General features: G+C 40.4%; 1 protein-coding gene across 4 annotated transcripts in view; it reads left to right on the forward strand.

The window, feature by feature from the left end:
• cul9 (cullin 9) overlaps window positions 1-22,344 on the forward strand; it is a 198,422-nt gene that overhangs the window by 50,790 nt on the left and 125,288 nt on the right. For all 4 annotated transcript variants that reach the window (XM_043687358.2, XM_043687357.2, XM_087984475.1 and 1 more), the window contains 2 exons: window positions 13,089-13,243; window positions 14,757-15,275. In XM_043687358.2, the coding sequence (XP_043543293.2) occupies window positions 13,089-13,243; window positions 14,757-15,275 (674 nt within the window). The remainder of the gene's footprint in view (window positions 1-13,088; window positions 13,244-14,756; window positions 15,276-22,344) is intronic.

The raw sequence follows: 22,344 nt of genomic DNA on the forward strand, positions 1-22,344 counted from the left end.
ATTTAAAAAATGCAGAATTCTACTATTTACCTGTTTTTTTTTAGACCCAGTTTGTCAGCGCAGACTAGGTTACTGTGGATTCTAGCTATATCTGAGCAATCATGAGCACTTGGCATATAACTCTCTATTTAGTTAACACTCTTAATCCCCTTAAAGTCAGTCCCTACGCATGCATACAAAGAAAAAGATCGTTGATGTGGGCTATGGGAAAGACTGGGATTGTGGTTCAGTGGTCTCTTTACAAGTGGTGCTGCGATTGCCCTTTTCGGCTTGTTGATATGTGCTGCTCCTTGATTCTCCTCCTCTCACTTTGAAATAACTCTGCAGAACGCTGGTATCCCATTACCAGGCCACTCTATTTACATGATTTGGAGATGTCGGTGTTGGACTGGGGTGTACAAAGTTAAAAATCACAACACCAGGTTATAGTCCAACAGGTTTTTTTTATAGATATTTTTATTGGAGATTTAACATTTTTACAAGTTTACAAAAATAAACAAAACTCTCAAATACAAACATTGATATACAATTAAATCAAATATACAATAGCCAAAATTTAACAAAAGAAAAAATACCGAAAAAGAAAAAAAAAACAAAACTCAACTGTCTACTAATCTAACCTATAACTAACCAGAGTGTATATTTAAGTCTCTTACATGCTCGGAATGTGTTAACATCAAATGTAATAAAACCCGTATTCGTGCGGGATTTCTCTCCTAAGGGGCCCCGGACCAGCCAGGTTTGTAATCTCAATTAAATAAAAGCCCTTGTTAGGATAGCCGAAATATCTGTATTCATATAATTCAAGAAGGGCTGCCATATTTTATAAAATAATTCGGTCTTTCGGTGCATCATATTTGTAAGGAAGTCAAGGGGAATACATTCCATGATTAATCTGTGCCAATTTGAAGGTCCAGGGGGGCCCTCAGCCACCCAGTTCACCAAAATATTTTTCCTTGCACAGAAAGAGAGAATAGAAAATAGTCTCTTCCCGTACATGTCCAGGAAGGGAAAGTTCGAAAAGCCCAAAGGAGAGATAGAGGGTCCACTTTAATTTTGGTTCCTAAAATTTCTGTCAGGGCGCTTGCTACTTTAGTCCAATATCTACAGATCTTATGACAGGTCCATAGGCAATGTATAAGAGTGTCCACCTCTATTTTACATTTGGGACACGTTGGAGATGCTCCTGCCTTAAATTTTGCCAATTGAACCGGTGCTATATGGGCCCTATGAAGTATCTTCAGCTGGATAGCCTGGGTTCTGTTACAGATAGTAATTCTTCTAGTGTTTTCCCAAATATCATTCCACGTTTCTATAGAGATGTCTAGTCCCAAATCCTGATGCCATGTTTTAAGCAGATTATCCATATCTCCCGATATTTCATCATGTAATAAATGATAAATAGTACTGACGGAAGATACCCCCTCTGGTCGTAGGACACTACATTCTCTATCTGATTTATAAAGACTATCTAATAACGTAGTCGTCTTCTGTATTTAGTCTCGAATTTGGAAGTATCGAAAGAGGTCTCCATTATGTAATCCGAATTTCTGACACAGCTGTTCAAAAGACATCAGGACCCCATCTTTAAATAGGTCCCCTAGACATGAGATACCCCTGGATCACCAGAGTTTAAAAGTGGCATCTGTAAACCCCGGTTGGAATCCCCATGCTCCCATTATTGGTGCATAGGGGGATGTTTTATGTGAATTGCCCTCATTTTGCCGCATTATATTCCAAGCCTTAATTGTGTTTAGTATTACAAGGTTTTTACAGTGATCTGTAATGATTTTCCTCTTGTCTGAAAATAAAAGGTTAATAAGTGGGTATTTTACTTGAGGCCTCGATGTCCAACCAGATTGGGTCTTGTCGGATTCACAATCAATCAGCTATGTAACTTAATAGGGAACTTAACTGATATTTCCTAAAGTCTGGGAAGTCCAATCCTCCACTTGCCTGTGGAAGCTGTAACTTCTTCAGCTTAATGAGGGGCCGTCTATGATTCCAGATAAAGGAACCCAGCCAGCCGTATAATTTACGTAGAGCCAGCCTCGGCAGCATCACCGGAAGCATTCTCATAGGATATATGAGACGGGCAGGACATTCATTTTAATTAGTGCTATTCTACCCAACCAGGAAATTGGAAGGTCTCCCCATTGCTGGTGGTCCTGCCTTAACCTTTCCAGTAAATGCACAAAATTAGCCTTATACAACTGACCAAATACTGGAGTAATAAAAATGCCTAAATATAAGAAGCCCTCCAGGGACCAACGAAAGGGAAAAAGGGATCCGTCCACTAAGTGGGGTATCATAGCAAGGCCACCCATTGGCATAGCCTCCGATTTTGACAAATTAATTTTATAGCCTGAGAATTTGGTCTCCAAATTTGAGAAAAGACATTCTGGCTATTGAGGGAGTGCAGCGTAGGTTCATGAGGTCAATTCCTGGAATGGCAGGATTACCTTACACCGAAAGACTGAAGCGACTGGGCTTGTATACCCTTGAGTTTCGAAGATTGAGAGGGGATCTGATTGAGACGTATAAAATTATGAAAGGATTGGACACTCTGGCAGTAGGAAACATATTTCCACTGATGGGTGAGTGCCAAACCAGAGGACACAGCTTAAAAATACGGGGTAGACCATTTAGGACAGAGCTCAGGAGAAACTTCTTCACCCAGAGAGTGGTGGCTGTGTGGAATGCTCTGCCCCAGAGGGCAGTGGAGGCCCACTCTCTGGATTCATTTAAGAAAGAGTTGGATGGAGCTCTCAAAGATAGTGGAATCAAGGGTTATGGAGATAAGGCAGGAACAGGATACTGATTAGGAATGATCAGCCATGATCATATTGAATGGCAGTGCAAGCTCGAAGGGCTGAATGGCCTACTCCTGCACCTATTGTCTATTGAATGCGCTAAATGTATTAATAACTTGGATTAGGCGAGGTACGGACATCTGAGGATTACTGAGGAATAGAAGAACATCATCTGCATAAAGGATAATTTTATGTTTACCTGTACCAATCCTCGGGGCCGTTATATTAGGATCAGCTCGTATAGCTTCTGCTAGTGGTTCAATTATTAGCGTAAATAACAATGGCGACAGCCCCTACCCACACTGAAGCTATCCGAATCTAATTCATTGGTAACCACAACTGCTTTGGGATCATTATACAATGTTGAGACCCATTTGGTAAACACCTGTCCAACGCCAAACCTTTCCAATGTGTAAAACAAATATGACCATTCAACCCTATCAAATGCCTTTTCCGCATCTAATGAAACTACTACTCCTGGTATCTTTCCCTGATGACAGGCTTGAATCATATTCAAAACCCTTCTAATATTATTGGATGATCTATGGCCCTTAATAAACCCCGTCTGATCCTCCTTTATAATATGTGGCAGTACTCTTTCCAGTCTCAATGCTAACGTTTTAGAAAGGATTTTAAAATCTACATTTAGCAAGGATATTGGTCTGTATGATGTACAATCTTCTGGATCCTTTCCTTTTTTTAAAGATGAGAGATATTTGCCTCTTTCAGCGAAGGCGGGAGACAACCCTGACTATATGCATAGTTATACATGTCCAAAAGTGGACCAGCAAATATTTCTGTAAATTCTTTATAGAATTCAGCTTGAAAACCATCTGGGCCCGGTGCCTTACCTCTCTGAAGTTGCCTAATTGCATCAAGTATTTCTTGGACTGTTAGAGGAGCATTTAGGACCGATACCTGTTCCGGAGTTAGGCCCAGAAAGGTCAAATTTTTAAAAAATGACTGCATCCTCCTAGTCCTGTCTTCACAATCCTGCGATTTATATAACTCAGAATAAAATTCTCTAAAAATCGCATTAATCTTTTTATGATAATGAGTCAAAATACCCATACTTTCCTTGATAGACGTAATAGTCTGAGGGGCCTTTTTTTCTTTGCAAGAAATACTAAGTATCTACCCGGTTTGTCGCCATATTCATATAACCTTTGTTTTGCAAATAATATTTCCCTCTTAGCCGTTTGAGTAAGCGTTGTGTTTAGAGCTGTCCTAAGAGCGGTAATCCTTTGCAATTTAATAATAGGTCTATCAGTGTATGCTGTTTCAGCTGCTTTTAAGCGTGCTTTGAGCAGACGCTGTTGTTCTCCCTTCAATTTTTTCTGGGTCACTGAGTAGGAGATGATCAAACCTCGCATGTAAGCTTTGATGGTCTCCCACATCATTGATGCGCTGCTAGCCGTACCTGAATTAATTTCTAAAAAAGTTTTAGGTTCTTGAGAGAAGTACTTTACAAATTTACTATCTTTCATTAGGAAGGGGTCCATACGCCAATGCAGAGGGGATGTCCCATTGTTCCTCACCTTAGTTTCCATATATACAGCAGCATGGTCGGAAATTACTACCTATTATAGGATGCTATGGAATTTTAAAAAATCGAGGGGGCAAAAAACACATAAATTCTGGTATGACATTTATGTGGATTGGAGTAGAAAGAAAAATCTCTGCCCTGTGGATGAAGACATCGCCGTACATCTACTAATCCTAATTCTTTGTTCAGATCCACCAATTGTCTAGATCTGGGAGATACTCCTGCAGTACTCTTGGGAATTCTATCTATTTCCGGATCCATAATACAATTAAAGTCTCCCCCTATAATTGTACGACGGGCACCAAAAGCCATCAATTTCGAAAAGGCTTCCATTATAAATTTAAAGGGGTGTGCCGGGGGGCAGTACAAAGTTAAAATCCCATATTCCTCTCCACTTATAAGGGTTTTAATCAAAATATATCGTCCAGATTCGTCTTTTATCTGATTTAGGATTTTGAAAGGGAAATTCTTCCGAACAAGAATAACAACTCCCCTGCTTTTTGAGCTAAAAAGAAAAAAAGGTCTGATCAAATCTACCCTGTCGTAATTTCAAGTGTTCTTTATTCGACAGGTGTGTCTCCTGTAGGAGAGCTATATCAACTCTTTCTTTCTTAAGATTTGATAATATTTTCTTCCTTTTGACTGGCGAATTACTCCCCTTGACGTTCCAGGTGCACCACTTAACCGACTGATCAACCATAATCATCCGGGCAAATCCGAGACCCCTCGGGAGGGAAAACCTTATCTAGAACATCCCGAGCATAGAGCATATAAAATTTACAAAAATAAAGGGTCTCTAATACACTCACAACAGTATACTAAAAAACTATTTCTAAATAAAAAAAAATATAAAACATATTTAAGTGGAGATTTTCCCCCTTGTTCCCAGGGGGTGTCACTTCCTTTCCAAAAGTCGATCATATCCTCTCCCAACCAATGCCCCACCCTTGACCCAGGCGGTCCTCAATAAAATGAGGAGAATTCAGATATAATACAAAGCTAGAGTTAACAGTGCGCACCCTACCCCCACCCATACTAACACCTGGATATATTTGGTAATGTTAATACCATATATAAACATATAACTATAAAATTACAACCTCAACAAATAATAATTAAATATAATAATACAAAGTAACAAGGGAAAAACAACCCCGCTCCTAAAGACAGAGGTAAAATAGAATAAGGTAACCACCTACCCCCACCAACATTAACCAACCCCCCCCCCCCCCCCGGCTTATACATATACATACTCACATATATACATAATAAAAGAAAACAACCCCAAGGGGGGGGGGGGGAAGAAAATCAAATCCCTCTCCCCACCCCCATGATAGTATTAAACAGTAAGGTAAGAAAAAAGAAAAAAAGGGGGGGGAATATAAACCAAAGCGGGGGGGGGGGGGGGAAAGGCAAACCAACATCCATTATCTCTCTCAATTTATCAAAGAGAGTCCAAGAATTCCTTAGCCTTTTCTGGCGATCTGAAGTTATACACAGATCCTTCATGGTTAAAGCATAGCGTCGCTGGGTAGCGTAAGGAGTACTGAATATTTAAGTCCCTAAAACGCTTCTTCGCCTCGTCGAATGCCTTCCTCTTTCGGACCAGAGCTGGGGAAAAGTCATGGAATAACATAATCTTGGATCCTTTATAGATCATAGCTTGGGGGTCTTTTCCAAGATTTCTAGAAGCTTCTAGGAGTATCTGCCTCTCCTTATAGCTCTGCAGCCGGAACAGGACCGGGCGTGGGCGCTAGTTCGAGCCGGGCCCGCGTATTGCGACCCGGTAGGCCCATTCCACCCTTACCTGGCCTGATCCAGCTTCCAGATTTAAAAGCTGTGGCAGCCACTTCTCAAGGAATGCTGTAAGCTGGCCTTCCTCTTCCCAATTGGGAAGGCCCAGCAAACAAATATTTTTTCGACGACCTCTATTATCGAGGTCGTCAATGTAATTCTCTGTTTGAGAGTCCGGACCCGATCCACGGCCGATTGAGCTGTAGTTTCGGAGGTCGCGGCCTTTAGCTCCAACCCTCCAACTCAGCGCTCGATTTCCTGGATGTCTCGGTCGTGCTTCTGCAGCGCGGCCGAGAGTGAGTCCCATCGATTTTGTGATTCTTCGATAAAAGCGTCGATCTTCGCATCCAGTTTGGAGATCATTTCCACAAGGCTTGTCACTGTAGGTAAGTCCCCGGGGCGGCTGTGGACACCTCAGCTGCAGCTGGAGAGGGTGGGGGAGGGGTTCCTGCTTGTTGAGAGGTGCGGGCTCCCTTCCCTTTGGTCATTTTTACTAAATATTAGATTGTTTAAATGTAATACAAAGCAACTAATTAAATTAAACAGCTATTATGAATGATTTGGTGAGTGTGGTGGGGGTGGGTGACCCACTTTACCCAAGTCTTGGGAGGAGCACTTGCTAGGTCGCCACCATCTTGAACACCCCCGTCCAACAGGTTTAATTGGAAGCACACTAGCTTTCGGAGCGATGCTCCTTCATCAGGTGATAGTGGAGGGCTCAATCCTAACAGAATTTATAGCAAAAATTTACAGTGTGATGTAACTGAAATTATACATTGAAAAATTGATTGTCTGTTAAGCCTTTCATCTGTTAGAAACAGTGATAGTTTCACTTCTTTCATGTGTAAATCACAAAACCTTTTTTTAAAAGGGTCGCATTCTCAGGTTAGCTGTTAACAATGGGTAATAGCTAGACAATATGTTGAAGGTGTTAGCCCCCTGTGTTCTCTGTCTATGCCATGATGTTTAGATTGACTTTAATCTAAAAAGTGAGATAACAGAGTTTTACATAAATTCATGCAGTTTTTGAGCAAAGTACAATGTAACCCTGCAAGTACAAATTCACCCCACAAAATATGTGTGCATCTGTGTGTCTGTCTGGGTTGAGGGTTGTGAGTGTGAAAAAGTGTATGTGTGTAGTGAGTGCAGAGTGTCTTAAGTCTGTGAGGGGGTGCATGTGAGGGTGTGTGGGTGTCTGTGTGCACGTCTGTGTATATGTGTGTATGTGTGTGTGTATAGGAGTGCCTGTGTGTGTGTGTGCGCGCGTGTAGGAGTATCTGTGTGTATGTATAGTGCAATGGTGGTCACCCGTAATGTGACATGAATCCAAGGTCCTGGTTGAGGCCCACCCTATGGGTACCAAACTTAGCTATCAGCCTCTGCTCGGCCACTTTTCTCTGCTGCCTGTCCCAAATTCCACCTTGGAGGATGGTCACCCAAAGGTCGGAGGCTGAATTTCCTGGACCACTGAAGTGTTCCCCAACTGGGAGGGAACCCTCCTATATGTTGATTGTTGTGCGGTGCCCATTCATCCGTTGTCGTAGCCTTTGCTCGGTTTCCCCAATGTATTACCATGCCTCCGGGCATCCCTGCCTCAACGTAGGCTGAGTCACATGAGTACCTGCCATGTACAAGATGGGAGGTGTTCCCACACATAATGGTGGTATCTATGTCCAAACTCTGACACGTATTGCAACGCCTACTGTGACAGGGTTGTATGGAGTTGTCCTGAGAGCCGGGCAGTTTGCTACGAACAATGAAAGTGCAGTGTGGCTCGTTCACAGTTATAAAGTCTCTGGTTTCCTGGAGCCACAATGTGCTGAGGATTAGGAACAAACTGGCTATCTTCAGGCTTGAGCTGATTTTTATTGCAGAGCAAAAAATGTTTCTTCTCCAGATATCTGCTTTCTGCTAGTTTATCATGACAATTTTGCAGTCACTTTACTAAGACTAACTTTATTTTCCAACTTTATATTTAGCTCAAGAGGCTGAATGGACCACTCTTATAATTTGTTCCTATGTTTAAATGTTCTGAATTACATTGAAATTCCCCCAGCTGTTGGTGCCCCTAGAGTATTATGTTGGGCCACTGATCCCGTGACATTACTGCAGTGCTGCTATCTACTCTCATGAATTGCTTAGTTCTGCAGACCACCAACATCCTGATGTATGTTTTTTGATTGAGGTGCGCTAATGATCTTTGATAGAGTGATGGTATTGGTGCCGCAGTTGGCCCCTCTATGCCTTCAGGAAGGCTAAGACAACAGTCTACACTGCTGCTTATTGTTATCCAGTGGACTCTTCTGTGTGGATGTTGGGTGAGAAAACCACTCATGTTGCCTCTCTGAAATGAGTACAGCAAGTACAGCTGCAATCTGAATCTCTTGTATCATTGTAATCGATTGAATACTTGAACGGGTGTTCTTTACAGGGCTTCTGAAATTATTGCAAGCACCAGTAAATGAAAAGCATGCACTTATAGTTCCTACCGTCACAATATTAAAATTGTTACCCAAAACCTACTTTAATGGCTTCAGTAATTTTTCCCTGTTTCAACCCCCTAGTTTTTGAAAGTTGTTTTTGCATGAATGAGTACAAAGTATCTGTGGACCACTGCAGCTCAGTTTCATCTCAACATAAATCTTGTATCCATCTGTTAACTCAGCAAATGTTGAAGAAATAGCTATCTCGAACAGAAGTGGCAAACCTGTCCCATTGTGGATTTTTAAAATCTAGTGACAGTGGATAATTAGAGTGCAGCAATTGAGATTGACTTGCAAAGGACAGAGCACCTACTAAAGCATGGATCCATAATTGACGATATGTATAATCTTTTGATCACTTGAGTGTCTGTTGAGGTGGCTAAAGGAGGGTCAACATTTTTACTTTTATGCAAGGCATCTTTTGCTTAAAAGGAGACAAGGCTGTGAAGTTCCTTTCTTGAGGTTCTTACATGCTTGATGCAACTGCAATAACACCAACTTCTGTGAGCAGCCATGATTTATTTCAGCAAGTACAAGCTTTTGGAGGATCATTTTACACACTTCACAATGCTTGCGGAACATGTCAAGCGAGGTTCTCTGAATAAGGGAACCGTCCTCCCTTTGTACGGGGTTGTACTGTTGTCCCATTGCCCCCCACATCGAAGCAAAATGCTCAAGAGAACGATCACCCATGTGCACAGAGACATGAGTTAATGATCTTCTGTGGAACAGCAGTTTGTCAATGAACTATATAGTCATTTTACAGGGACGATCATCCAGATAAGGCGAGACACATATTGATTTGGTGACCATTACAATCAGAGTGTCAATAGTGAAGATTAAGCCATCTGCTGTTATACAATAAAAAACTGGCTTCACATAATGAATACTTTTCACCTTGTTAAAGACTTTGCATGCTGAATGCTTCTAATATAAATGGCTCTACATAATGAATGCTTTTCCACCTTATTAACTCATTACCCTTGCCTCCAGCAACCCGTTGTTAATTGTAAGTTCTTATCTGAACTGAGTCCTGCTTAGCTGAAGCTCTTGTTTCACAAAGCTCTAAACTTAACTCTTTTCCTACCTGCTTGTACCATATCCACATTCTCAGTGCATCACAGTCAGTCGTGCACGCAAGAAAGAATGCCCTGCCACTCCCCCATAGTCACATGCCACCCAAAAATAATGGAAAGTGACAACATTATTTCGAGAAACAGTGAGATTAGGTCCTTCCTTAAAACGCTGAGAGATTAGATCCTTCCTTAAAATGCAACATTTACAGGGTAAGATTAGATAGTCACATCCTACCTACAAGACAGAAAAACATCCTGCCCCAGAACTTCCAATTTGTTACATGTCAGCAGAACAAATTAACCCTTTAAAGTCTCAATACTTATGGAATGAGCACTTTGTTGCAAAATAAATGCTGGCCCATTCAGTGATGCCCTTGTCCTATGAGTGAATAAAACAAAGTTGTGCTTTTTGCTCACTTTTATGTCTTCAGCAACTTCCATTCTTGGCTTCCTTCATTTTGGTGGGTCCTTGTTATGGAGTGTAGCGTGTGGCAACATGAACATAGGAGTTTAGTCAGGAAAGAAGTGGACCTTTAGTGTCAATGTCTCTTCTGAAACAATCCAATGTCATGCTGGCTCTTGAAATTTAACAGAAATTTGCAACATTAAATTTCTTTCAGGCTTTGGCAGGGATAACTGAGCTGTCTGAGAACAGATGAAGTCAGTTCATAAAATAACTGTCTTGGTCAAGTTGTTTGGTTTTTAGAAAACTTACTCATCTCCGTATAAATGCAGGAGGTTGGAGTACAGCTTGTGTCAGTGTAAAGTTAGGAGTTTGTTAAATGAGAGAGTTTGGTGAGAAGGGAATGAGAAGCGAAGCTGCTTTTTCTAGCATTGTCAGGTCTCGGAGAATGGGAGGTGAAAAGCTGTATGAGAGGGGTCAGAGTCGGTGAGAGTTTGGGTTACCTCGTGAAACTTCCCAACCATGTTCAGAAAAGTTGCTGCCACAGAACTGGGTTATGACGAGTAAGTGAATATTCACTCATTTTCCAAGGGTCAAAGTTTATTAATAATTAAAATCATAAATGATTTTCACTAGTACCAATAAAATATTGATGGTATTCAAGCCTATTGGGTATAGCTTAATGTAAGTGATTGAAAGTTGTTGCTGAGGAACAGGTTACAGTCACTCAAAGAGTTCCACAAACGACTACCTCCATGGATTGTAAGGAATAAACTAAATGAGATTCAGGCACAAATTTAAATTGGAAATTATGATACATTAGTTATTATTGAGTCACGGCTGAAGGTTGACAGGGATTGGGGACTAAATATCAGGTTGTAAAGTTTATAGGACAGACTGGAAAAATGGCAGTGTAGTAGCAGCCTTACTGAGTAGAAATAAAATTACTTCAGTGATATGGGTGTATATAATGAAGACACCCTATAGGTGGAACTGAGGAACAGTAAAAGATCTAAACTATATAACAGTTTTTGTGGACAGATTCACAGTAGCTTTCTGAAGTGCTATATGATATAAATGCAGAAGTTAAGCAATTATGTCACAAAGCTAGAGCAGTATCAATGTGGATTTTAACATTAACATCTATTGGGAGGGGCAGACAAACACTTATCAGAAAGGTAGTGAATTTCTGGAGTGCACCCAGTATAGTTTCTTGGATGCAACAAGGGAACAAGCAATTTAGGATTTAGAAATCAATCTGGTAAGTCTTTGTTGAACTGCCTCTGAAGCCAGAACTTCCATCCTCAGATGAGATCAAAACTGCAAGTGATATTCCAGATGTGGTTTCACCAAAGCCATGTACAAATGCAACAAAGCATCCTGCTTCTACATATTAATTCTCTTGCTATGAATGCTGACATACCATTTTCAGTAATGGATTGAGAACCAGAAGGCACAATTTTGAAGTGTTTTGTAAAAGAAACATTTCTTTGCACAGTGTGTACTTGGTGTCTGGTCTGCACTATGTGGAAGTGTGGTGGAAGCAGGTTTGGTTGAGACACTCATGATCATCCATTGTGCACATTTGCAGCACAAAGGCAGGAACATGACACAAGTTAAAAGCTTTTGCTTCTGGGGTTGCGGGATCCTTGACATGAGAGCAAAATAAGGGAAAGGTATATGTACAGGTCGAATTGTAAAAGACGAAAGATGAGGCAGATGTCCAGATGAACAAATGCTGAAGATGCAATGCTACTTGGGCTTTGTTGAATCTTAGATGGCAAATGGACTGTGCTTCTGTTTCTACATGAAGATCACCCATTTTGGATGTGCTTTTGTGTATAGTCGTTGAGGAATAAAATATGAAAACTCAAATTTAAAGGCTCAGAATCAGTGCACCACAATAATTCTGTGATTCTGTGATGAATAGAGGTAGCAGTGTGAGCAATCTACAAGATGCACTGCGGTTTCCTAGGCACTTTAAACCTGTGAACTCCAGTACCACAGATGCATGGGGCCACTGCTGTCTGCAAGATCCCCTTTGAACAACTCACTGACCTGATTTGGAAATACGTTGCCATTCCTTCAGCGTTATTGGGGCAAAATCCTGGCCCTCCCTCCCTAACAGCATTGTAGGTGTAACTTCAAATAAGCTGCAATGATTCAAGGCGGCAACTTATCATCACCACCACCTCAGGCAGTTGGAATGGGCATTAAATGCTGACCTAGCCAGTGATGCCCATGGTCCATGAATAAATAAAGAAAAAGGCAGCAACTTTTTGTTGCAACTTGACAATTGAATGCTGTAACCTACAGAATTATGGACCAAAAGCTGGAAAGAGGGGTTACACTGGATGGCTGAATGACTTCCTATGCAGTAATGTTTTCTTGTGATCCAGTTAAACTAATTTGTTCATCTTACTCGAGTAGCCAGGGAAGACAACAAAAGGGTGGGATTTGGTGGAGGATCAACTGCAGTCACATGTCATAGCTCGGATCTGCTCTCGCGCATTCTGGTTTATTTTATTGAACTCAATGCGATGTTCGTGCCTGTCAACAGATTGAAAAATGGCTAAGCTAATGCACTGTAATTCAGTTTTGAGATTATTTGGCCCCATTTATTAGATTATTAATTATTTGGTCTCGGTCCAGCCACCCCCAGTCCCTGCTTTTCATTTTCAATTTTTCTAACCTTAAGAATGCTTTTGTCATATTTCTTTCACCTGAGGGTTTATGCGTAAGAGTTCTGATATTATACTGATATGCTGTGTATTTTATTTATCTTCTGTTCAAATCTCTTTCTGGTATAAGCCTGACATTTAAAAGACTTGCACTATTCTGTACAGTTTTCATGGCTGTTGCTGTTTGTAATTAATTGTTGAGGTTTATTTTTGTGTTGGCAAAACAAAAATGTAATAGTTTATAAAATTTAATTGTTTTTTTCTTCAGTTTGATAATTGTGTTCTATTGCAGGTAGCCGGGCATATGTTCTCCTGTCACTGAGTCAGCAGGATGGGATTGAACAACACATGGATTTTGACAATCGTTACACCTTGCTGGAATTGTTTGCAGAAACCACTTCTTCTGAAGAACATGGAATTTCATTTGAAGGAATTCACCTCCCTCAGGTATGTGATTCTCTGTTATTTTCTGATCCTGAATATTCCAATTAAAGCATTTCTGAAAGAAATGAATTTGCATTTTGCACTTGCCCAAAATAAAAGATAATCTACCAAGGAATAGCCAGCTGGTTTAATGTCAGTATGGGGCTGCTCATTATAGCTGCTTTCAAACAACTGAAGCATTTTGGCCACGTAGTCCAATTGTAGTGTCTGAAACTGCTGAATCTGTGGGAGATGACAGCACCAATTTTATTTCTAAATGGATAATTTTTTTGACATGTGGATTAGAATTAGCATAAGCAAAGTTGCAAATTACTTTGTGTAACCAGGTTGCATTATCCCTCCTGTAGCATTTGCCATAGTTGGCCAGATTGTCCTCACTGACTGCCTATGTAGTGAAGGATAGTGAAAGATTGCCTTTGGTTCCATTTGCACCAAAAAATTTACAATAATAGTTTCATTTACTGTGCCATTCACACTTGTTGTGATTCCTCAAAGATCTTTTCTCATTTTGACTTTTTCCTCATCTGCATGCCACTGTCTGGAGCTATCATAGACAGATGCGGCGTCAGTGTCCAATGTGCACTGACAACATGTTCACCACTCTTCAGTGTTGCCAGACTGTATGCCCATTGTCTAGTCTGGAGTGAGCCCAGTTACTTTGCAATATTGAAAGCATCCTTGCAATGGATTCCATTGCCCCTCTTGTCACTTTTTCAGACTGAAGCAAACTGTTAGAGCCTTAATATGCTTTTACACCCTGATTTGAATTACCAGTTTATTCCTCTCCAATGCAGAGAGCCTTCCTGCTTAAAATGTCTCTAGTTCACTCAGCCTATCTGGTGCTGAAACCCTCACGCATATTTTGGTTAGCTGTAAGTTTAAACATTTCCAGGCTTCCCTAGCATGACTGAATCTTCTGACCCCTGTAAGCTTCAGCTCAGTTAAAGGTCTGTGACCCACATCCTGTCTGGTGCCATGTTCTTCCTCCTCTTGTCCCAGTGCTAGATGACTTCCATTAGCTCTCAATTGCTTGGCATCTCACATTTAAGTCCTTTAAGGATTTGCTCTTTCCTGTGTAATCTACACTCCTAGTCTGGAAAGCTATCTCTCTGAACTGTTCGTCTAGTGTCCCCTTTCACCCTCTGAATCTCTCCTGTACCTCCATGCTGCTTCTTTAATGACCTTTTATTTTTCTTCTATTGATTGTTTTTTTTTTAGCCACCTGTCCTAACGTTTCCACTAACTGGATTGCTGTTACATTAATTGTAAAATACATTCATGTTCTGTGTCCTGTACATTGTACCAAGTAGTCAATGGCTAAAAAGCCAAAAGTGTAACTTGGGTCAAATTCCACGATAAGGTGTATGAGCACAAGTAGGCCACTCAACCGTGGCTGATAGCACTCAACTCTACTTTCTGATCTGATAATGCTGAACCCCACTTTGCTTCCTTAACTGCATAAAACGTCATTTTCCAGATGTGTGGTGTAATTCATTCATTATTCTTCCTGTTTCAGATACCAGGGAAACTCTTATTTTCTTTGGTAAAACGCTATTTGTGTGTCACCTCCCTAATGGACAAGTTGAATAACAGTGGGCAAGATCTAAGTGGAGAGCGCCAGGACTGCACTGCCTCACACGTGCCGGAACAAGCTCGGCTGCTCCGAGAGTTTGAAGTCACCATGGCAATGGCAAATCTGATTTCTGAATTAGTTCGTGTCATGGGCTGGGACCGGAACAAAGAACCTGATTTTATGGTGGGGTCAATGGGAGAAGAACTGCCCAGAAACATTAAATCAATATTTCAGCCACGAAGCATGGTTGCCAGTAACTTACTTATACCACAGCCACGGAAAAAAGCAGTCACAACTTACAAAACACGCTCAAACTTTGCCAGTCGGAGCAGTTATGTGGAATATATACAGGAGAATTTAAAAACAGGCATGACTGTGAAAATGCTGGAGGATTATGAACAAGTTAGTTGTGGAGATGAAGGAGAGTTTAGGTACAGCAATGATGGAACCCCTCCTGTGCAGGTGAGGAAATGCTTAATGTATGAATGCTGTGCTTTGATGCAATACAAATTAACTAATGAAATTAGCAAATCTTTAGAATGTAGGAGCTTAAGATTTACAAAAACAAAGATTTGGTTAGTCACCATCTGAAGGAATAAAAATCCTAACAAATTGGTTGACAGTTTCATCAATGAGATGCGAAAAGAATTGTAAACAACTAAACTGAGAGCTACTTCTTTACAACTAATCTTCTAGGTTTCTGTAGCTCTTTGTTAATCACGTAATTACTCTGTCTGTTAATGACTGGAAAGCTGAAGAATTTCTGGTGTCCTGTTACTGTACTCCAGCTGTTTAACATTATTCAATCTTGTATTGTGATTAGATGAAAGGAAAGCAAACCTTTCTGAAAGATTCTTTAAAACATTTTGCATAAGCTGTGTTTTATTAATTCAGTCACAGAAAAATGCCTCTGGCAAATCTATACAGCAAAATTCAACAAATTTCAATATGATATGTACTGGTAAGTTTTTTTTGTTGGTTTGCTCACATTGGACACGAGGCTTTAAGAGATCCTGACTTTAAGAAAGAAATTGTCCTCCCCTCTATCTTCAATGAGCAACCTTTATTTTGAAAGTGCTCATTCCAGATACTACCAGAAGACAAAATACTCTATCCAAATGAACCTGTCAAAATAATGTTGACTGACTGATTACCTTGAACTTTAAGCAGCCTAGTATAGTGTGAGCGTTATGTGTTTTAGTATCATTTATTTTCGAATTTGGATTTGAGCTGATGGCATGTGGGTTTAGGTCTGCCCCTTGAAAGGGGTTTAATAATTGATTTGTATTTCTCTAGCCATGATAATTTCTTTTTCAAAAGAGTAGTCTGAGAGCGAGTGTATTCTTAAAATCAAAATGGAAATTTATTCACATTGAGAGAGTTTTAAACGAGTGAATAAAGCAAACAGTTGTGGCTTAGGTTATCACTTCAGAAGGTCAGAGAAGGATTTTTTTTTCCTTCTGATTAAGGGAAGCAGCTATAGCTTGGTAAAAAGCTTTTGGGTTTCAGTTTGATGAGTTTATAAAAATCTTAGCTGAAGCTGGATGTGTAAAACAGTTGCTCCTCTGAAAGGGGGAAGAGTTTGGAACCAGTAAGAAATAAGTCACCTTGGTGTATGAGTCTAGTTGAAAAGTTTCAGATGAGCAGTGTTTGGTTAAGGGATGATACAACACTGAGTCTAATTTTATTTGTGTGAAGGCCCGAGGAAGAGGCTGTCAGATTCTCAGGGTTATGAATTTAAGCATTTGTTCAGTCAAACCCTTTGTGATAGGAAAGGGAAATTCTCAATTTGCTGAGTGTAAAGGAATAAGGGAGTGCTGTTGGGATTTAACGGAATTATAGTTTACTGTGTGTTTTTAACCCTTGTACGTAAATGTTTAGTTAATGCTATTTTATTATTTTTATGTCATAAACTTCTCTCTTATTACTAAAGTCAAATCTGCAGCATTAAATGGTTATGTTTCAGTAGGAGATCACCGTATTAGATCTTTTTTGTTTATCAACCAAGATTTAAGCCTTGGGAATTGACTTGTCTCATTATCTGTCAGCTGGGATCATAAATGTATTGAAGAATAGCCTCTATTTTTTTAATTCCCTATGAGGTCAAGGTAAAGTTGCAGTTGTCCTAGTAGACCATCACTGGACAGAGATGACTGGTGATGGTTTAATCTGAAAGTCAACACACTTCAAGTGAGGGGTGAGGTTGAGACCTTCATGGTAACCTCAGCCAGTACGGGAATTGCATCCATGCTATTGTCGTCATTCTGTATTGCAAACAATCCATCCAGCCAGCTGAGTTAACTGACTCCTCCCTATGAGAGAGATTTATGCTAACTGGCAAGTAGTTTCCTACTTTATCTCTCTCTTTTTGAATAAAAGTGTTATAATCACTACTTTCCAATTGAAATTGAATTGTCCTGAATCATAGGGAATATGTTAATTATCTCGCTAAACACTTTTACAATTTTCTGAAGGTTTTCCAGATGCAGAGACTTGTCATCCCACGTGGGAGAACATTACCATCTGCAACTTTCCCTCCAAGTCACTCACGATCCTGACCTGGAAATATATCACAGTCCCTTCACTGTTGCTGGGTCAAAATGCTGACATTCCCTCTCTTAAGGGCCTACAGCAGGTGTACTGCAGCAGTTCAAAACAGCAGCTCACCACCACCTCCTTGAGGGCGATTAGGGATAGTCAATAAATGCTGGATGTTTTATAGTAAACACCAATGCAGTTCCTGCTCAACTTACCTGACATCTCTCATTTTGCATCATAAATTGCCCAGAATTGCTTTCAATAGGAATGATTAACTCTCGTTCGAATATCAATCGAAGTTCTTATTACCTGTTTTTATATTTTGAGCTGGCTTTTTCTCGTTTGAATTTTTCCCTCTAATCGTTAAGTTCTGCATTTTTGTGTCTAATGGTCTGCCCAGCCTTCTGATCTGCCAGCCATCTTTCTGCATGCTTTTCCTTAACTTGCAGGCGTTTACCAAAAGCTTGCTAAAAATTGAAGTCTATAACATTTGCCAACTCTCCTTTATAAAATTGATTGTAACCTCCTCAAAGAACTCCCAACAGCTTCTTCAGACATGCTTGTCCATTTACAAATGGGAACTTTCTTAACCACAATCATCATAACATATTTTTGCATCTTCCCATCTTCTGATGTTAGGCTTAACCTGTCTGTTGCTCCCTATTCTTGAGTAGTTTTAGATTAGATTCCCTACAGTAGGGAAACAGGCCCTTCGGCCCAACAAGTCCACACCAACCCTCCGAAGAGTAACCCACCCAGACCTATTCCCCAACTCTATATTTACCTCTGACTAACGCACCTAACACTACGGGCAGTTTAGCATGGCCAATTCACCTGACCTGCACATCTTTGGATTGTGAGGGGGAAACCGGAGCACCTGGAGGAAACCCACGCAGACACGGAGAATGTGCACGTTCCACACAGACAGTCACCTGAGGTGGGAATCGAATCCGGGTCCCTGGAACTGAGGCAGTAGTGCTCACCACTGACCAACCATGTGGTGACATTTGCTGCCTTTCAATCTGCAGGAACACTTCAGAAGATAGAATTTGTGAAGGAATGTTACTTATGCATCCCTTATCTCCAGAGCCAAGCTTCCAACATTCTAGAATGCAGGATATCGGGTCCTAGGGATTACCAATCTCCAGTCCCAAGGATTTCTCTAAAACAATTTTCCTTCTAATACTAACTTTCCTCAAGTTCTCCTGAGTCCATTGAGTCTTTGCAAACAGAGGCCAAGTAATCATTTCGCTTCTTTACCATTTCAGTATTCCCTATTATAAATCATTGAGTCTGTCTGTATTGGGCCCACTTTTGTCTTAGCCAAATGTTTGTTTATTATGTATCTTAAAATCTTTTCTAATCTGCTTTTGCTAGTTTACATTTATATCCTATTCTCCCTTTCTTGATTTGGTTCCTTGGCTCTTCGCATTCGAAAACCCACCCAATCCTCAGGTTTGCAGCTATTTCTAGCAACTTTACAGATCTTTTAATCTTGCACAATCTTTAACTTCCTTTGTTAGCTATGATTGACTGACATCTTTTTTGCCTTTCTGTCTTGAAGGGAAGTTTAGTTGTAGAATATTCAGTAATTCTTTAAAGACTATCCATTGTCTCTTCATACCTTTTAATGTATTTCCCCAATCCAATTCCGCTAATTTGCTCCCTATTTCCTTGATTTCCTCTGTTCAAATTCTGTATCTTGGGTTCAGATTGAATTGCGTTACTTTTGAGCAGAATGTCAAATTCAGTCATCTAGTCATTCATCTCTCAATTATTTTACAATGCAATTATTAGTTGGTCCTTTTATTACAATTTTGGATTCAGTTCCTCAGCATATTGGTGTGGAAAACCATCTCTAACATATTCCAGAAGCTCATACGTTACATCATTAGTGCTTGTTTGGATCATCAGTTGCTGTTTCTTAATTCTGCTCAAATAGAATCATAGAACTGTGTAGGGTGTAAATAAACCCTTCGGTCCAACTTGTCCATGCTGACCAGATTTCCTAAATTAATCTAATCCCATTAGCCAGCATTTGGCCTCTATCCCTCTAAGCTCTTCCTATTCATATACCTATCCAGATGTCTTTTAAATGCTGTAACTGCACCAGCCTCCTCCACTTCCTCTGGCAGCTCGTTCCATTCATGCACCATGCTCTGTATGGGAAAAAGTTGTCCCTTTGGGTCTCTCTCAAGTCTTTCCCCTCTCACCTTAAACCTGCACTCTCTAGTTTTGGACTCTCCCTTCCCAGGGAAAAGACCTTGGCTAATTACCCTATCCATGTCCCTCATGATTTTATAAACTTCTATGAAATCACCCCTCAGCGTCCAACGTTCCAGGAAAAATAGCCTCAACCTATTAGTCCCCATCCCACTTACGTGCAATCTGTCCTCCTTATACAGGTTCATTTCTACCCCAGAAGAGATTCCAATGATCCAAAAATGTGAATCCTTCTCCCCTGCAGCAGCTCCTCAGCTATGCATTCATCTGCTCTATCCTCCTGTTCCTACCCTCACTAGCTCGTGGCACCAGGGATAATCCAGATATTACTACCCTTGATGACCTTTTTAAATAGCTGTGTAACTTCCTATATTGACGACTCAGAATCTCATCCTTTTTTTCTTCCTGTCATTAGTTCTAATGTGTACAACATTCTCCTGGACCTGTCCCTTTCCCCTTCGAGAAGATTCTGCACCCTCTCCAGGATATTCTTGATCCTGGCAGCAAAGAGGCAATGTAACGTTCTAATGCCTTGCTGTCAATCACAGAAACCTCCGTTTGCACCTCTGATTAGCGAGTCCCATTTCACAATCGATTGTTTGGCGCCTGAGATGTCCCTCATTACTCTAGAGCTAATCTCAGTACCAGAAACCTGAGCTGTCAGTACTACATTCTCCCAAGAGCCCATCACCCCCTATATTTTCTAAAACAGCATACTTGTTTGAGATGGGGATAGCTTCAGGAGACTCCTGCACTACCTGCCTACCTCTCCGACAGGTAACCCATCCACCTAACTGTATCTGCGGTTTTCCTACCTTCCTGCAACTGCCATCCCTCATACCTTCTACTCCTATGATTCCTCATTGCCTCTAACTGCGCTCGAACTGATCCATGCAATTCAACCAGATTTGTAACGAAACACACTTCCTGCAGACGTAATCATCAGTAACATGAAAACTCTCCCTAATCTCCTACATCCAACAAGAGCACATCACTATGAAAAGCCATCTATGTATGTTAACATTCTACATTCCAGAAAATAGCTCAGTCTTAATGTTCCAGGCTGACTTAGTAACTATGTTTTCTATTTTAAGTTTAATCAATTCAGATCTCAACAAAACACATAATCAGAAAAAAACACACAATCACTTTTGCAGATTTACCAAAATAAAACCGTATGGTTACACTTTAAAATACCACACAGCTGTTCCCAAACTATAAACTCCCCTATATAGGTTCCTCCAAGGTCAGCTGTGAATTTCACTGTTTATTTATTTTTCTTAGAATGAACTTCCACATCCAAAGGTACTTGAAACTGAATAGCAGAGGCAGCCAGCTGTGCAGGCTCATTTTTCTTTGTTTCACTTCTCACCGAGTCACTGCCTTTGTCTCTCATTCTCCTCTTAAAAATGCCATTATTTTGATTTTTTTTCCCCAAAGTTCCAAAACAATGCAATAACTTTAAATTGCACGTTTTGTTCTTCCAGTCTGAAGATCTTCCCTATCTAATATACTATCCCATTCCTCGTCAGTGCAGCATTCTACCTTTTCCGTTTTTTTTTCCGTTCTTAATGTTCAATGCTGTTGAATATTCAGTTCCTCATCTTGGTCATTCTGTAGCCATGTTTCTTTAACGGCAATTGGATCATACCCCCCATGTGTCTCTACTTAAATTATTTGCCTTGTTGCAAATATTACATGCAGGTACAGTGCCCTTAACATTTTCTTTTGTTTCATGTTATAGGCTTGGTTAATATTCCTAGTTGTGTCCAAACCTAAGCACTGTAAAAGTTGAGGATAACTTCCTTGCTTTTGACTACAATATTTCTGTTTACGAAATCCAAAATTCCATGCACTTCAATTTATCCTGACTCTGTTATTAAATATGTTACCTGGTCCTCTTTGTCCTGCCAAACCTCATCACCTCTCAGTCCCCTCTATTCAATTTCAGTTATCATTTACTTGTCCATTCTGCGAGCTTGTCTGTGTCCTGTTACAGTCAACTGGTTTCATTCTCACTGTTTGCCATGCCTGTATTTCAATGTCCAAATTATTTACATATATTTGAAACCCACTGGTCTTCGTATTGATTATTGTGCTACATCCTCCTCTCTGAAAAATCACCATGTTTCCCGATTCAGTTTCTTTTCAGTTATGATCCCTAACAAGCCTGACAAATTGATTAGCATCTGGCTATGGGCCAATCATCTTTTATATTTGGTTTAAAGCAAGCAAAATTTGAGGTGTCATACTGATTTAGAGAATAAAACCGCAGAGTCACCATTTCGAACAGCAAAATAAACTTTGCAAAGTTAAACAGTAAAACAATCTGTTACAGAATCTACTGAAAACAAAATATGCTGGAGATTGCAGGTCAGGCAGCATCCATGGGGCGAAAGCCAAGTCACATTTAGAGTCTAGATGCTCCAATGAAAACCTTGGCTTCTTACTCTATGGATGCTGCCTGACCTGCTGTGATCTCGTGTGTATGTTCTTCTCTAGCCTTCAGGATTTTACTTGAGATAAATGAGTAAAGCAGGGGAGGCAATGGCCTAGTGGTATTATCACTAGACTATTAATTCAGAGACATGCTTGAATCCCACGGCAGCAGATGGTGGATTTTGAATTCAATAAAAAATCCGGAATTAAGAGCGTGATGAGCATTAATCCATTGTCAATTGTCAGAAATCCCATCTGGTTCACTAATATTCTTTAGGGTGGGAAACTGTCATCCTCACTTGCTCTAGCCAACATGTGACTCCAGAGCTAC

Source organism: Chiloscyllium plagiosum, unplaced genomic scaffold (genome assembly GCF_037043375.1).
Source record: "Chiloscyllium plagiosum isolate Xiang-an unplaced genomic scaffold, Cpla_swu_hap1 HiC_scaffold_3, whole genome shotgun sequence".
NCBI lineage: Eukaryota > Metazoa > Chordata > Chondrichthyes > Orectolobiformes > Hemiscylliidae > Chiloscyllium > Chiloscyllium plagiosum.